Here is an 18,579-nt window from a genome sequence, read left to right as displayed (position 1 = left end):
CTTGTTTGGACAGTGGGAGCTTTGACAAAGAAGACTGAAGATTACACAGCTCTACCGGATAATTTTACTGCAGACTGACTACGAGTTTTATCCTGTGCGGACAAGGCGGTTTGTGATGGATCGCAAGAATTGGCTGCTCTCTTTGCCTTAGGTGTTTTGAAGAAAAGGGAGCTGGGGTATTCGTTTGTCACTAAAGGAGTCACTCCTCCTCAGAAATCATCTCTGCTCTTTGCCCCATTGGACCAAGGTAGTCTGTTTCCCAGGGCTACTTTAGAGTGTGTAGCTTCCGAGCTTCAGAAGAAGACTACCCAGGACTTGCTAACGCAGTCCACTAATGCCCAAAGCAGCCAATTCGGATACCTGCGGCACCTGTTAGTGTAAGGATGGCCTCTCCTTTGCAACAGCGGCCTTTTCGTGGTGGCAGAGCAGGGTATCAGTCCCGACCACGTACCAAGCCCCGTGCGGTGCGCACGGTCATCAAGTCTTCTATCAGATCCTCGTCTAGCAAGTGAGGATCTGGTCTTCCATGTGCTGATGGGAGCAAGACGTCTCCATTTTTGGAGGAAATGGGAAGTCAAGAGTGCGGAACCATGAGTGATAGAAGTTTTGAGAGAGGGGTACTCAATCCCATTCAATGCAAAGCCCCCATTGGTGTCGGTGCCCATCAACTTGACAGCCTACTCCATAGGCTCACAGAGATTTTTGGCCCTGCCAAAGGAGGTTACCCCTCTGCTCAAAAGAGGGGCAATAGAAGTTGTGAAAGACGTGACCTTGAAGGGGTTTTACAACCGCCTCTTCATTGTACCCAAGTCATCGGGAGGGTGGAGGACCTGTCCTGGACTTAAGTGCTCTGAATTTTTTCGTAAAGACCATGAAATTCGGGATGGAAACCAATCAGTCAGTGCTATCCTCCATTCATCAAGGGGATTGGATGGTTACGATAGACATGGAGGACGCATACTTTCACGTTCCAGCCCACCCGGAATCCAGAAAGTACTTGAGATTCGTGTTCCAGGGCAGGATCCACCAGTTTCGAGCCCTCTTGTTTTGGTCTTTCAACAGTCCCACAGTTCTCGCTTCAGTAGCAAAGTGGCTACATTTGATGGGCATCAATATATGCCTGTATTTCGACGACTTGCTCCTATGCTTCCCGTCGAGACACCGCTGCACAGAGGACTTACAGAAGACTCCCTTGTCGAGGATCTGGGCCCTCTGATCAATTTTTTCAAGTCACAACTAGTCCCGACTCAGTCGGTCGCCTATTTAGGGATGATGATCGACTCTCAGAGTTTTCGGGCTTTTCTGTCACAGAGAAGAATTCTTTCCTGCCTGCAGACAATTCAGAAATTTCTTGTTCTTCCTCCCTGCTCAGCCAAAGAGTGGATGAGCCTCTTGGGCACTCTTTCATCCATAGAGAAGTTTGTGCTGTTAGGGAGACTGCACTCAAGACCCCTGCAGTTCTTCCTAAAGGCCAGCTGGTGCAGGAAGACGTCTCCAGACTCATTTGTCTTCCCCATTACTCCTAAAATCAAGGAGGACCTTCGGGGGTGGCTGGGAGAAGAGAGATTCCTGGTAGGGAAGTCTTTATTCCCTCTGAACCCAAGCCTAACCTTGTTCTCAGACACTTCAGACCTGGGATGGGGAGCTCATTTACAGGACTTGGAAGTTGCAGGGACGTGGTCGCAAGAAGAAAGATTGCTCCACACCAATGTAAAGGAGCTGAAAGCGATACACCTGGCTCTTCAGCATTTTGCTTTGGTGACACCCAACAAAATATTTGCAGTCCACTAGGACAACATTTTGCTAGCTCTTACATAAGCATTTTATATATATATATATATATATATATATATATATATATAGTCCATATATATATATATATATATATATATATATATATATATAATTTCCCGTGAACACACTCAATCAAATGTAAACCAAGAAAAATCGTCCATACACAAAATCTTAAAAATAAGAGTTTCCCCCCATCCATTCTCTTTCCATAAAAACAGAAAAATCCAAACATTTCTTCCAGAAAACAAATAGGCCAGATTCTAGAACCATTTCATCCGCAGACTGCAGGAGGGTTAATCTGATTTCACCCTTATTACTAAGGATCCTTGTTCCTTTCGGGGCAAAAAATGAATTAGTTCTTGCAATTCATTTCACGGGGAAAAAGTCTTGTGCATTAATCTGAGAATCAATTAATTCTGGTCAAAAATAACAACGGACAAGATAAAATTGGCAGAGGTTGAACTTTAAACAGGAGAAAGAGAAGGACTGAATCCTCTTTTCCTTTCTTAATAGACGGCTTGAAATCTAATCTTATTAAGCATTTTTTCCGAAAGACTAAAAACACTGCACCATCAAGGATTCAAGAAAGGTGTGCTAACCATCCTATACGATGCATGCAGTGCAATCTTCCCTGTATTATAAAATCATACACCACAAAATAATTAATACTTACTTAGACATAGAGCATTTGATGATACAGAGAGAACGCACTCTTTCTCTCTTTGCCAGGTGGCCAGAGATCCTCTCATTTGGGTCCAGAACAACTGTACTCGGATCGTCATCTGCTTCATTCACGGTAAGATGAACGTTCTTGCAGACATTGAAGAATCGTCTTCCCCTGCATTGCTCGTCAGTCCCAGACCCTCTAGCTTGGGCAACAGAAGCAGTGCTCCAGGAATGGTCTGACCTGGACATGTATGCCTTCCCACCATTCAGTATGGTGAGAGGAGTCATCAGCAAGTTTCAATCTCACAGGAACTCGCCGATGACGCTAGTGGCCCCATTTTGGCTGCAGAGGGAATGGTTCCCGGACCTTCTAACCCTCTTAGTGGACTTCCCAAGACTTCGGACTTCCCAAGACTTCTTCCACAGTGTCAAAGTCTTCTCAAACAACATCATTTCCTCTGCTATCATCAAGGTTTGTCCTCTCTTGCTCTGACAGGCTTCAGACTGTCAGGAAACTTGTCAGAGTGAAAGGATTTTCAAAGGCAGCTGCGAAGGCTATTGCCAACTGTAGACGATAATCTTCATCCAATGTCTGCTAGGCTAAGTGGTCAGTTTTTTCACGTCTGGTGTCGAAGACACAGTATCTCGTCTTCTGACAGCACTTTAGTTCAAATAGCCGATTTTTTAGTCTTCCTGAAGTCTTCTCGGGAACTAGCGACTTCGACTATTAAAGGCTAGATCCATGCTCAATTTTGTCTGTAGGCAAAGAGGTTTGGATCTTGCAATAAGCCAGGATTTTAGTGACCTGATTAAATCTTTCGATACTTCAAGGGAACACAGACTGCCTTCTGTTCCTTGGAACTTAGACATCAGGCTTTGTTGGCTCTCAGGGCCTCCCTTTGAACCTCTTCATACATCTTCCTTGAGAGACTTATCGAGGAAGACTCTCTTTTTGGTTGCTCTAACGACAGCCAAAAGAGTTAGTGGATTACAGGCCTTGGAAAGGCAGGTTGGCTTTTCACAAGGTGACTAAAAGTTATGTATACCTTAGTTTTACCAGACCACTGAGCTGATTAACAGCTCTCCTAGGGCTGGCCTGAAGGATTAGACTTATTTTACGTGGCTAAGAACCAACTGGTTGCTTAGCAACGGGACCTACAGCTGGGAATCTGAACCACATTATAGTTGAATTTCTATCACCAGAAATAAATTCCTCTAACTCTTCATCAGCCGGCCGGATGCTCCCTGAGTGATAGGCCACAGCTCAGAACGAAGAGCTTCACAAGGTGATGTGGTCTACATGTTTACCCTTGGGTTTCTTGCGAAGAACAAAACCCCAGCCAATCCTTGGCCCCATTCATTCTCTATCAAGAACCTTACAGATATCCTGGGACCTACAGACCAGGAGAGAATTCTCTGTCTGGTCAGAGCCTGAAAATGCTACCTGGAGAGGTCCAAAAGCATCAGATGCCCCTCTCGTAACCTCTGGTGCTCCCTAAAGAACCTATCTCATTCTGTGTCCAAGAACGAGTTATCCCTCTTTCTTAGAGAAGTGATCTCTGAACCCCACAGGGGAATTCAGAAAGAGGCCCTACCTTTATTGAAAGTTAAGCCCACGAAGTCCAGGCAGTCACCACTTCACTGGCTTTTAAATGCAATTGGTCACTGCCAGACTATTCCTCAATCTACATACTGGACGTGCAGATTTGTGTTTGCTTCTTATTATTTGTGTGATGTAGAAAACACTTATGAAAACTGCAGTACATTAAGATCAATATCCTTGGCTGGCTTGGGACTGGGTGAGGAAGGGTAGGAGCATGTCTCCTATTTCTGTATCTCCTCGCCTTGAATTTAGGTGATCGAGTTATGGGAGCCTGGGGGTACTATGTACCCAGAGTATGCACCAGTCTTCTAATGGGTGGGTTTGGTGTTTTATGTAAGGTGTAGGTAACAATATATTTGGTCAGATTTTTCTTGTACTGCACCTAGGGCAAGAGCATACCCTTTTGTATAAGGCTTTGGCAACCATTGAGGTACTCCTTTGCGGCAAAGCACCCACTCAAGTAGAGGCGATTCTCAGCTTTACTCCTGTGCCACTACAGGTTGATGATGAGCACCAACCAGAGGCAGTACCCGTCTGCTCTAGCTTTCTCAACAGGTAAGGTTACAATAAGTGTTGTCCAATGCTGGCTACCTGTCTATTTCAGATTCATCTCCATTACTGAGTGTTTTTGAGTAGTTAGTGTCCATGTATCCCACCTTCTTTCTCTGTGGGATTCAGCAATGTAATTACTTGGTAAGTTACTTATATAAAAATTACATCTTTATAATAAAATCAAGTTTTATATATACTTACCATCTTCCCTCTAATGGACATTATGCATGAACGAATTGAATACCCGAGCTGGTTGTACCTGTTTTTCCCCAAAAGTGGGTGGGGTCTGTTACCTACAACAAAACAATATGAGCACTACCGCAAGATTTTTAAAACTTAAGCTGCCGTGAAAAGTAGGAACTAATAACAATGTAATTACTTGGTAAGTATATATAAAACTTTATTTTATTATAAAAATGTCATATTTACTAAAAACAAACTCTTTAGCCCCATAAGAATTAATAAGGTTAACTTGACAGTCTAGTTAAACTATTTTATAATAATAATGGCCCATTCCTAGGTAAAGTATTGAGATATTACTAACTTCCAAGTTGTTTTCCTCAGTGTAGTTGGTAGATCAGGCCTACCTAGTTTTAAAGGCTCTAACCTCCTTCAGTTATTACAAAGCCCAAGTCCATCTTCACCAGCTAAAAGAATGGGTTAGTCAGCTACTAACCCTAGCTTAGAGAATTTGAGAGTGAGGTAGGTCGAGTGGTATGGCAGTGAGGACAAGTCATTGTATCATTCACTCAAGCATGTAGTGGTTCAAGAGTCCTGTATGGAATTTGCCCGACCTCTTACTGTCATTGGCTGTTTTCCTATTTTGAGAAATTATTTTTGAGATGTAATAACATACCTTGAGCCAAAAAGCTTCTTCTGACTCTGTTTCCCATTTTCAGGACTGGTACCTAGAGGGTAGTCTTTTTCCACAAAAACAGGCACAGATAATTCAAAGGGGTGAGTAATAACAGTTATTAGTAATATCCTTTATTGGCCATTCTACGTACACTAACTTTAACAATAAGGAGTGAGGGAGGATGGTCAGACCGGTAGTATTGGTTACAGCTGTCAAAAACCTGTTAACAACCTCCACCATATGTTGTGAGATACTCAGGCTAATGTCCTGGATGTGTTTGTTTTACTTTGACTAACTTATCAAAATAGATTTTTATTAATGATCATTCCATTCACTAATTACATTAATCCTATGAACAAAAATATTGTTAGAAAAGGTTGCATTGGCCTGAGTATTTATATGCAAGAAAGACTGATGACCAATGTTATGAATTCTCATAGATGAAATAATATTAAGGAGATGGAGGCTGTTGCACCATTAGTATGTGCCCAGTTCATGACTGCTATGCCAATCCTATGCCATGTGAAGTTTAATAAAGGAAAGAAAAGTGACATTTTGATGGTAAAACCTGATTTTGCACTGAAAGCTTAATCATATACCCAAACTGACAACATCCCATATATAATAATTATAATACTTTATACAATAAATCACTAAGTAATAGTGACTGAATAATTTTTTTCATAAAAATCATACTAGCAGTCTTAAGTCTAACACTGGACACAGTACTTTACTAGTCCAAAAAGAAACAACGAGCTTAACTCGATCTGGATTTACCCTTTGCAAGCTTTCAAACCTTAACACCACTGATCAATCAACAAACACCACTATTTATAATTTAATTTTCCCAAAATTTGTCTGCGATTTCAAGTTTTTATAGAACTGATTACTTAGACAAACATTGGTTAAGCTCTAATGACAATCAGTTCCTTGGGCCAAAAAATGCATGTGCATCCTACTACAAAAGCAAAAATAAATTGCAAAAAATGCAGAACTGTATAATATGCTCAAACAACTTGATTAATTAATTCCAAGTGCATATCCAGTGACATGGAAAAAGTGTACCATCAGGAATTTTATAAAATAATTAATGATGGTAAGTGTACAGTCAAATATTATAACTTGCCAAAATAAGCTAAATTCTAAATATTCATATCAAACAACGTGACTGCAAGATGGCAGTAATTAAAACTGATGCCAGCTGCAGTTCCTTATTTTATACAAGTCACTCAAGCACATGACAACCACAAGAACGAGAAGTGTAAGCTCTCCTCACATGTGGAAACTCTGCTTTATATTACATGGACAGTGAGCTTGGTAATTCACTATATACAATGTTCTGAGCAGCTATCACAAACACAACTGATGGAGGGAATGGTCGGTTAGTTTCAGTGCCAAGCTTGCCTGGGGTCCTTGAGCTGTGATTTCAACTATGAAGGAGTTTGTAGAATTTGAAAGATTTCAAATAAAAGGAAATAACTCTGCAAGTTAATACACACAGTTGTTTTATAAGGGAAAAGAATTAAAATGCACAATATGTTATAATTCTACAGAATAATGATTCATCTCCACACATGATGCTATTAGCATTCTGAATCTGCCATTTGATTACAATTCCCTTTTCAAGCTATAACCCTACCACTGTACATAAAATCTAAAAATTTCCTTAAGACCTCTGTTAAAAAGAGCTCATCAAGTCTAATAATTCCCTATAAATTACTGTAGTTTCCTAACACGTACAGCTTCAGAAAATAAAATCTCTAGAAATATCTACCTGGTAATAATGAACAGTTATATATCATTATTAATGTAACTATGATATCTAATCATTCATTACCATTTCAGTTTAAACATCACATTACTGTAATCATAAAAAGATGGCGTGTTTCAAAATCATTAGCTCATTGCTGCAACTTTCAAACATTTTGATACCACAAAATCTGCTCAAGCGTTCATAGAAAGACACATTCGTAAAATTAATGATGCAAACATCATTATCATCATCATCATCATCATATTTGTGTTAAGTAACAACAAGAACCATGAATGCTTATTTTTAAATGACCAACATACAACACTTTTCTTATTATAAATACTAACAGTCACAATCTACAGAAACATTGGATTTGTCTTTTAGTTTTCTGTTGTTTTAAAAACTGACCCCTTTTTGGCACAGCGACACCTGACTAGAAGCAACACCTGGGCTTTCTTAATTATTGCCGTAAAGAAATGCCTTAATGAATCTTTGCCACTGGTCTTTTAAACAGAAGTTGGACCAGTGGTAATGAGTGTTGGACTGTTCAATTGTTTTTTCCTCTCTAACTACAGAAAAATAAGCTTTAATGAAGTACATAATAGGCTCTTAAATTATCTAGCTAACAGTATGCTATAAGAATCTCCCATATATATATATTTATATTTATATAATGTGTGTGCATATATACATACTTTACTTATAATCAAATTAAATATACCATACTGAAATTCCTAGCAAAAAATTGCACTTAAATATACATATAAAGTTTAGTTTATATACCCATATACAGATTCATCAAAATATTTACCCTTAATAAGAAATTCATTGCCTAGTTCCCTATTGTGGTCAACTGCAGTGGGCATGCATGAGCAAAATATATCTGGCTTGATTTTTTCATTTTTCTTTTTTAATCAGGAAATAACATACTGTATGTCTCACTTCAGGTTTACCCTCTTAAACTTCTATATGGCATGATTTGTTTATAGCAACCCAATTTCAGCTCTTTAAGCAATGAAAAATTTAGAAATATAAGTACAGTCTATCACAAAGCATTGCGAGCAACTAGGTGTCTGAAACTCTACCTAGTAGAAGCTCCTTTGCTCTCAAATAATCATAATAGAACTTTGCAGCTACATATTACTGTATATATAAAAAGACATTCAAGCTTTTTGCATACTGGTCATGATTTAAATAATGAATGGTCACCTTTAAGACCCCAAAGTTAAGTTTTCTTGTTCTAAGATTCTCATTTTCAAAGAGTTGGTGGAAGTGGAAAGACACAGTGCAGTTAATGTACATTGTGTTATGTTGTGAATTAGGTCAAAGTATTGGTAATGTCAAGATATACAGTACTGTATAATATAGTCTATTAATCAACCTGCTTTTACAAATTTAATTATATTACAATGTATATGTTTTAATACAGTTGTGCATTATAGCTACTTAAACATATATATTATATATACATATATATGTGTATGAGTTAGTACACATATATATATAATATATAAAATAAATACATATACATGTATATAATAAGTACATACAAAATTAAAAAATTTAAAGCACTTCTTTCAAAGGCTGAATTTCATTTTGCCTTTTATACAGCGATTCACGGCGGTCTTGTTATAAATCCTAAGGTCATAAGCAACTTAGTAGCGCTGCTGGAACTCATGATGCCAACGATTGAAATCAATATGGAAAACAACGATAGAGCCTGTTGAAAGACCAGCCATCAGGAACCTGAAAAACAAAACTTCAGTTTAGAGGGAAACCTGATTTTTTTTACTCCCTGCATTTCCTTATTAAAGAAAAAACTTGAATTCTTTAAAGCATTGGTGTACTGAACTTTTGTAAATTGAACCAGAACCTAGACAAACTATAAAACCCTGAGCATTACTTAACAACTTGATACATCAAAAGGCATTGTCTAGTTTTTAAGGTAATGTCTAGTTTTTAATTAATTCTAAGTACCTTTAAAAAAGTGTGTTAAGGCAGTATCCATAAACACATGTAATCTTACACAACTATACCCCTCCCTCATGTATATCACGTTCAAGAAATTGGAATTTTATTTCAGTAAAAGTCACCCAGAATATAGTAATATTCAGCATATTTTAAACATGTTGAAATATATTTGTAAAAACATGTTGAAATAACTGTATTGTGCCAGTTTGGAGTATGTTTAGCCTTTTCATCAGTTGTATACATTATAAAGCATTTAAACAGGTTTCAAAAATATTTCAGGGTGTGACTTCTTGCTTGAAATCTTGCTGCCTTGAACATTAACAGAATGAGGTAAGGCATTTTTTATTGGAAGTGTATAACCAAAACTTCTTGAGCTCTGAAATTAGCAACTTTGCTAGATATTTATAACTGAAAGCTGCTACCGAAGCACTTCATGGTTAAAAGTAGTAATAATAAATTACTAGCATGTAAGACACCCAAATTCTGGACACACTTCATTCTGGTAAGATTCAAAGTGTCCCTCTTCTTCCCTGATCCTCACAACCCTTCCAGTGTTGAAGTTTCAAATATTACTCAAAAGATGAATCTGTTAAGCCTGTATTTTATTTTCAGGGATGTTAAAGACTGCTCCTCACAAAATATACATTCTGAATTAAAGTAGTGGCCTTTATCGAACTTGAAAACTAGTGCAAGCCTTACCCACCCTCTTTTGTTGTCTTTGTGTTACTGATCATATCAGATATTGGAATTTTAAGCCTATTAAAGATATATTACAGCATTATTTTATTGTTATTTATGTTGTATGACATATATTTACAAAAATATATGCAATCATACAAATACTCATGCAGTAATATGGAAATTTGTTTGTGAGCCTATAATGTGCCTTTCTTTCTGTAGGGGGTTTTTAGTGTACGAGCTGTGGGCTGTCTCTCGGCAGCTATGATGTTACCGCCTCGACACACACTGTCTGTACTTTGCCCTTATCTAGTCAGCATGTATTATTTTTTGTATGTGCTTATAGAATAAAGATATTCAACCAAACATGGGGCAGTGAGCTCCTTCAGAGCCACACATCTCCAGCAATGGCCCACCTTGCAGGAATATGCCCGGGACCCCAAGGGCTTGAAGGCCTCCCCTAGCCACCTGCAAAACCCCAATGATCCTGAGGAATACTGCTCTGTCCATGCTACAGGCTGAGGCAGTCCTATCAGCACAGCAACAGGTGATTCTGGTGCTTCAGGCTACCTAGCTCATGCCTCCTTGAATACAGGAGCGGCCTTCCTTCCGAGGATTCCACAGTCATCAACCCCAGAGAAATGTGAGATTGAGATGTCTTCGGTGGAATTCCGGTCCTGGAGGCGCTCAATGTCCTGTTGGTTGCAACTTTGCAAGTGGCCACCTACAGAAGCTGTTCATCATGTCCAGCTACACCACGTCCCTGTCCTTCAACAGGCCCTCAATGACAGATTTGCTGATGTTCAGTGGCATAACCTCACTTGAGGAAGCTCTCGACACTGTGGAAAAAATGTGCTTTGATCATCAAATCAAGCAGTGCACTGGTCTGATTTTTTTAGTATAGTGCAAGGGCCAGATCAGTCAGTGAGCAATTATTTCAGTAATTGCACACAGAAAACTGCCGATTGCAATTTCAAATGCCCAAATTGTGATTTTTTTAATAATACTGTATTGATACATTACTGGCCATGTGCTGTACTTTTGAAGCTGCCAGCAAGGATGATAAAGGCGGGAAATCTTGGCACTACTTTCCTAATATGGCTGGCACCGACACCAACTTGGATACCACACCGGAAGCTGCAAGGGCCCAGAATGCTGGGGGTAATGTGAACCTCTCACAACGTAGCTGTAGTAATTGTAGAGGTCGACACGGTTGGGACAGGGCCTCTTGCCTAGCCAAATCCCTCACATGCCACGGTTGTCAGAAGGTCATCTGAAGAAATATTGCAGCAGCAGTAAGACAAATACAGAGGGGCCTGCAGCCTCTGTAGGCATTTCAGGAGCTGTTGTAGTGTCTGAAGCCCGCCATACTCAACCCACGATCAAGTTGGAGGTTGAACATGATCATGGGAAGGGCAGTAAGTTTGCCCCCGCTGTAGTGGACATGGGCACCCATGTGTGTGTGTAGCTGGACCCTCCCTGCTTTCATTAATTAATGTGTGACCTGCACTGCTGCGACACCGGGCTGGTCTGAGGGATGTTGGCGACATTCCCCTGAAGTGCATGGGGTTGGCTACCTGCCGAATTAAGTATGAAGGGTGCTTCACTTTGCAGGACGTTTATCTCATGAAGACAGCTAAACATGTCTACTTTTCATTAACAGCCTGTAAGGAACTGGGCCTAGTACCAGAGAAATTCCCTCATCACACTCCTTCCGTGGCCTCATTGGACGTGAATAGGCCTAGTGCCTTCAATGACACAACTCCAGCTGCAACATCCATTATGCTTCCAAAACTGATGACAGTGCCTCTTCCACCGTTAGGGGAGAATGTTCGAAGACTCGAGAAACAGTTATTTAGCATTTTTCATCCTCAGCATTCAACACCTCAAGGGAACCTCTACCTGTGATGACAGGTAAGCCTCATCACATCCATCTCAACCCTGGAGCAGTACTGTATGCCTGCCACACTCCTGCGTTGATCCCTAAGCATTGGGAGGATGAGGTTAAAGCCCAACTTGACAAAGACATAAAAAGAGGGGTCCTGCAACCTGTTCCCCTTGGAGAGGCAAAAGAATGTGCTCATGTTGTGGTAGTAGCCAAGAAATCCAGCCAGCCCTGAAGCACTGTCAATTACTAGCGACTTAACGCATGCTGCATGAGAGAGATGCACCACAGCCTGGGCCCGTTGACATGGCATTGGGAGTTACATTAAATTCTTTCAAGACTGTCGCTGATGCTTATTGGGGGTTTCATCAAATAGAACTGGATAAGGAAAGTTGCAAGCTCACTACCTTCATCACGCCTTGGGGGTAGTGCCAGTACCACAGGACACCCATGGGCTACTGCTCCACCTCGGACACCTACACACATCGATTCAATGATGCCATTCAAGAGCCATCCTGGAAATAAAAGTGTGTCAACGACACCCTTCTCTATGTTGCAAGTGCAGGGGTGGCCTTTTGGACACCTATGACTTCCTGGCGAAGTGTGCAAGAAAAAGGTAGATTTCGTGGGCTTCCATTTGAGACTACTACAAACCTGCAGAAGAAAGCTTAACAGCCATCAAGAACTTCTCCATTGCCAGTAAAGCCAACTACCACCAATATCAGGTCATGGCACATTTTCATGAACCAGTTGGGACCATTTCTTGCTGCAGCACCCATCATGACCCCTTTTAGAGAACTCCTAAATAAACTTGCAGGGAAACACGTCTATTGGGATGATCAACTACAAACAAGATTCGAACAGGCACAGGATGCCATATGCCAGCTGGCCAAAGAAGGCCTTGCATACTATGATAAAGCCTGCCCTATGGTAGCAAATACGGACTGGAGTGGGGAAGGGATAGGTTTCATCATTCTCCAGCAATATTGCTTACGTACCTTAGCCAAGTACCCCTTCTGCTGTAAGGGGGGTATGGAGGATTGCTTTATGTGGTAACCGCTGTCTTACACCCCCAAAGGTAGGATATGCAGCTATGGGGAGGCTCTAGCGGTAGTTTGGTGCCTTAAGAAGGCTAGACTCTTCGTATTAGGATGCCTGAACCTCACTATTGTCACGGACTGATCGTCTCGTGAAAGTTCGTACCGTCCTCGAATACTTCCGATCGAGGATCAGGGATGTGTATACTCCTTCTCAGGACCTGTCAATTGATGAAGGGATGCTGCCGTGGAAGGGGAGGCCTGGGTTCAGTGTACAATCCTGCCAAGCCGACTAAATATGGAATAAAAATGTACATCATTGCTGAAGCTGGCACCAGCTATGTTTCATATTTTGAGGCCTACAGTGGGATTTACACTTCCACCCGCGACACTGTCTTCTCTGCTTGGCGATCTCAAGGGAAAGGGCTACCGTCTGTATATGAACAATTACTATAGCTTCGTAGCCCTTTCCCAAGAGCTGTATGACCAGGGGGTGCAAACATGTGGCACTCTGCAGCTTCCTAGAGGTGGCCCCAGGGCACTGGAACACCTTCATGATCATCTGGAAGGATGTCACCCTCGTAAAACTGGTAACAACGATTCATATCTACTTTCCTTAAAAATTTCACGTTCATCACGTCTTTTTTTTATTATTTTTTAAGCCTTGCAAAGATTTTTTGATTGCTTTAGGAAAAAATTCAATCATTTGCCGACATCATAAAACAAACCATAAGCATATATCAGTTATAGTTTGGACGTATCGATTTTTACGAAGAAACTTTTCCATGCGAGCCCCACTTTTCCCTCCACGGCATAAATTGTGTACCAGGTAGCACTATAGGAACCCCCGTAAGTGTGAGAGGGTTATGTATCTGGCAGGAAAAAGGAACTGTGCCGCCAACTTCCTGTCACGGTTCCTTGCCCTTAGAACAACTGACGCAGATGACACTGAGCTGGATGAAGACCTATTGATAGCAGTAGTTTCTGCTGCCACTGAAGCCCTAGACCATGACAGACATATCATGGATGAAAAGATTGTCAAGAGGGTGTGTCATTGGATGATCCAATATATCAGTTATTAATAGCTAAGATATTAGCTGGAGACTAGCACCTGCAGAAGTCACAAGAAATAGCATGTCTACACCCATTCTACAGCATCCGGGACTGCTTGACCGTTGCCAGCGATTTAATTACATATACATATGACCAAGGATGTGCCCATTTACTTATCCCCAAAAGTCTCTGACAACAAGTGGCAAAGCTTGTATGCTAGTCATCAAGGCCTCAATTCCATGTTACGAAGTTCCTGGCATTCCTGTCTACAGGCAGGTATGGAAGGTGACTTTCGACACCGCAGATCGACTTGTACTTTGTGCGACATACATGCACCGTCACTACCTACAAAAGCGATGAGCCTCACACCGCCCCAGAACTACCCCTTTCAGTGCACAGTAGTAGACTTGTTTCAGATGAAGGGCCATGTGCACATGGCCTATGCAGACAGGTTAACTGGATGGCTAGAAATAGCCCATTTCCCAAACAGCACAATTTCTTCCAAGCTGATGCCCAACTAAGAAAAAAACTTCATCCATGGGGGGGAGGGGGGGATGACAGATGATGGTACCGACTTAGTAAGTGACGTAATGCTCACATTCTTCAGGAGGTGGGGCAGAGGCAGCTATCGAGACTGCAAAGCGAATAATTAGAGCCAACACTGGAGGTGGAGGAGGGAGTCTCGGTAATGATAGAGTAAACTCCATGGACACCGCCAGATGGCTGATGCCCTACGAGACTGGTGCCCGTTTGAATCCAAAATCAAGCCTCCAACAGCTGGGCAGAACAAGTGTTGTGACAGGAACTCTCCCACACCGTCAGTATGTAGTAAGATTAGATGGCAGTGGCCAATTATTCTTACACAGCTGAAGACATCTGAGAAAAATAAACGGGCTGCTCACATCCAATTTGCCATTGTGCCCTGTAAGAAATAAATCCAAACCTGAATGGAAGACAGATTTTATGTTAAACACACGCATCAATTGATAAAATTATCTGTAAAAGAGATGATGTTGAAAAAAATAGTCCAGTTAATTTTCATCTGTTGAAACAAATGGTCAAAGAGTTAATATTATGTTTGTCTTGTATGTGCTTGTACTGGCTAATGTCCTGGATCATTTATTTCGATTTTTTTCTCTCCTATCTTAAGATGTCTGTTTAATAATTACTCATTATTTATTTACTAGTGAATTTTGTAAAATAAAATGCTGAAAAGATTGACATTGCCAAATTCTTGGAGAGGAGACATAGAGGTTTTTAGTGTGAGAGCTGTGGGCTGTCTCTCGGCAGCTGTGATGTTACTGCCTTGACACACTCTGTCTGTACTTTGCCCTCATCCAGTCAGCATATATTATTTGTAGGTGCTTGTAGATTGTTATTCAACTAAACACTTTGTTTTGTCACTGCCAATGATACCATTTCTGTAGGGAAATTAAACCAATCATGGTTTGGTAATCTTCTTTCACCTTTGTCTCCTCAAAACACCAAGGTTTTACAAAATTTAAAGGCAGTTTGATTTTCTGTATGCTTCAATCTTGCATTCATTGTTAACCATATGGCTTTCTTTAAGGTACGATTACACAAAATTACTGTACATTATCTAGTACAGTTTAGCATTTTAAATGGTGTTTGTATGTGTACACATGCATTACAGTAAATTATGTAACACTTCACACTTACTGTGCACTCTCTCTCTTTCTCAGTCATTATGACAAATTGAAGCAATTATCATGGGTATATAAAGACAGCCCTTTATATAGGAGTCCTTCTCAGCATGAGCTGGAGTGAATGCTGAATTTGGTAATAGAGGTCATTAACTGGTGGTTAAGGGTGCTCAGCAGGGAATACCCATCACTACCCATGACATCCTCCTTAGAGGACAGCAAGTAGGAAGGCAGCTAATTTTGGCCAATACCAAGTAATGGGTTCAGAATAAGCTCTGACCTGCCCCTTGTTATATAAAATGGGCAGAGGGAGATGCACATAAGAGAATCTTAGGCTGGATGCTTGAAGTGTACATCGACTCCAGCAGGTACTCTGGCCTTAGGTGCTGCTCTAAAAGAGAAAGAAGGAAGGAAGGTGCTACTCTTGGGCTTAAGGATGACTTTGTCTCTATCACCTGACTCTGATGATTAAGTTGATCTTCTAGGACATTCCTCCTGCCAGGAATGTACCTGGCTGGGAACTTGATGGCTTGGCAAACTGCCCAACTGTGGATCTACAATGCCAACTGACAAAGTCTCCTCATTTGTTGACACAACCCACTAAGGTTGTTTTGTCACTCATTACAACTACCAAGTGACCTATCAACTGTCCTTGAAGTGCTTGCAGTGCAATGCTAACCACACGCTAACTGCATTTCCCTAATTCTGATATGAAGATGAGGTATGTTCTCTGACCACACATCTGAAACGAACTTGCCAACCCTCTCTTGATTCATCCAAAAACAGAGGCATTTCTGGAGGAAACAGTTCAACAAAACTCCCAATAAGAGGCTTCTGTCATCTATGCTAGATCCTCACTGACATCTTGACTTAGGTACATGTTGAGAAGGGGATCTCAATGACCTGATCAATATAGCTCCAATTACCACCAAAGCAAACAGGTGGCTTTGCTAGTGAGGCACTGGCTTCTCCAGGAATGACAATTGACCAAGGACCACTTGATAAAACCAAGCTGGTTGTTCCTATTCAGCCAGAAACTGCAACATACTCTCATTGAAATTCCTCTCTCTCAAGAGTCTGATGGGAAGGCTCTCTTCACTGTGAGCCCAAGTATGTTACCTGCTGCTTGGGAATCAGGTCCAACTTCTCCCAATTTACTATAATCCCCAACTTATAAGAAATGAGAGGACGCAGTCTCTGTCCTGAAGCAACCATTCATCAAAGATACCAGCAGGGACTAACCAACTGCCCAGTTAATGCAGCAAGCATAATAACCCTTGATGAACCCAGGCCAAAACCATGTTGACCACCTGTGGGGCCATTGCCAGTCTGAAGTACAGAAATTTGAACTAGCTTACAGTCCTTTGGCAGAAAAAAACAGAGGACCTTCCAAGCCATGATGGATGGGTACTTTGCACAAAAGTACACATCCTTCGCATTGCAATGAATGTATCAAGTCGCTTCAATGAAAGTACGAAGTCGCTCTCCATGATGGAATCCAGCATCAAACACGCTGTTTCAATCTTGAAATGATTCTGTAGCACAAACTTGTTCAATGGGGAAAGATTAATCACTGGACTCCAACCTCCAGTCACGTCCTCCACTATGAAGAAGTGACTATGAAAACCTGGAGACTAGTGCTCTACACTTTCTATGGCACCCTTCTCTTTCATTGCCTGTCATGGTGAAGTCTGCCAGTATGTTTAACCAAATGTCAAGCCATGGGGCAGCCTTGAGAGAAGCCATGAAAACAGACTCCATAGCATTCAGTTCTGCAGCAGAGAAGCAACTTCTGATAGAAGGTCTCTTTAGAAGGGGGTAGTCTACCTAGTTGTCTGAGTGCCCACCGAGCAAACAGGTTGCACATACCCCTCTGTGCGCCTCATTGAAGGCAACCAAGCACACCCGATCATGAGACCAGGTATGCCCATAGTGAGCAGGATGTGAAGAATCATCCAAAGGAAAGTCTGCAGCCCTGTGCTTGGATGAAGAGTGAGCAGTCCCCTCATCTAAGTGGGTAGGTGTAAGAGCATACGCATGAAGTCTGCTGGGACTAACCCTTCTTCATCCTCCTACTGGAGGAGGAAATGAAGTACTCCTTCCATTTCCTCTCCTGAGTCTTGCTGGTCACTGACACCGAAGGGAAGTCAAGGCAGGAACCAAAGACAACAACAATAAATTTGGAGAATTAGCTACTAGAAGCACTAATACGATAGGAGGACCCTGTCCTTCATGGTAGTCTAGGAAGCTGATGAAGCTGCAGACACAACAAGAGAAGTTGGTGCTAGAGACAGGTCCTCTTCTGTCAAATGTCTAGGAATGCTGTAAAAGACTGGTTACCTGAGCTGTTGAGAGTAGCCCATACCTTCCAAAGGCACCAAAGAGATGACATTCATCATCTTCATACTTCGAATGTCTAGATCAGATAAGGCTGAGGGCAAGTCAGCTGTTAAAAGGTTTACCACCATGAATGGCTGTTTCAGCATTCAAAGAACTACCCCTGACCAAAGGTATCATTCTAACAGACAGAGGAAACAGAAATGGAAGAGTGAGAAAGAAAGGAACCATAATGTTCCCCTGATGAAGCCAGCCAGTGCCTTGTCCTTCTTCCTCCTCTTACTGAACTTTGCCCACTGCAGAGAAATCCAGCTAACACACTCCTTTTAGGGATAGCGTGAGTATATGGAAATGAACAGTACTACTATTACAGGGGAATTAAGCAACTGCAAGGATGCCCATGCTCCTCACAATGTCTTTCTCTGTCTTAAGATAAAAAAACAGTTTGCAAGGCAAAAACAATCCAAAATAATAAGCAAATAAATCCATCTTGTACACATTCAAAGCATTCCATAATGGTAAGAAGAGAGAACAAGTGCAGCACATGTACACTCCACAGCAGCCAGGAAAAAAGGTAAATGACAAGTGAAGAGTAATTCCTCACTTGTTCCCCATTACCATAAGTTAATGACCTTGTAACCAAATTCAGTGGCCTCTCCAGCTCACTGAGGAAATATTCCTGTATAAAAGGTGATAGTTTGTATTCCGTAGGGGCAAAATGTTTTTCACA

At 41.3% G+C, this 18,579-nt stretch overlaps 1 protein-coding gene across 1 annotated transcript in view; it reads right to left on the bottom strand.

The window, feature by feature from the left end:
• Positions 1–8,747: 8,747 nt before the first annotated feature.
• Positions 8,748–18,579, bottom strand: part of LOC136850224 (neurobeachin-like) — a 536,778-nt gene continuing 526,946 nt past the window's right edge. Inside the window, 1 exon segment of the mRNA XM_067123859.1 lies at positions 8,748–8,970. Within this exon segment, the coding sequence (XP_066979960.1) occupies positions 8,880–8,970 (91 nt within the window). The 3' untranslated portion in view covers positions 8,748–8,879.

This window comes from Macrobrachium rosenbergii, chromosome 21, assembly GCF_040412425.1.
Source record: "Macrobrachium rosenbergii isolate ZJJX-2024 chromosome 21, ASM4041242v1, whole genome shotgun sequence".
Classification (NCBI taxonomy): Eukaryota; Metazoa; Arthropoda; class Malacostraca; order Decapoda; family Palaemonidae; genus Macrobrachium; species Macrobrachium rosenbergii.
Note: the sequence above shows the minus strand (reverse complement) of the source record. Positions and strands in the feature narration are given on the sequence as shown.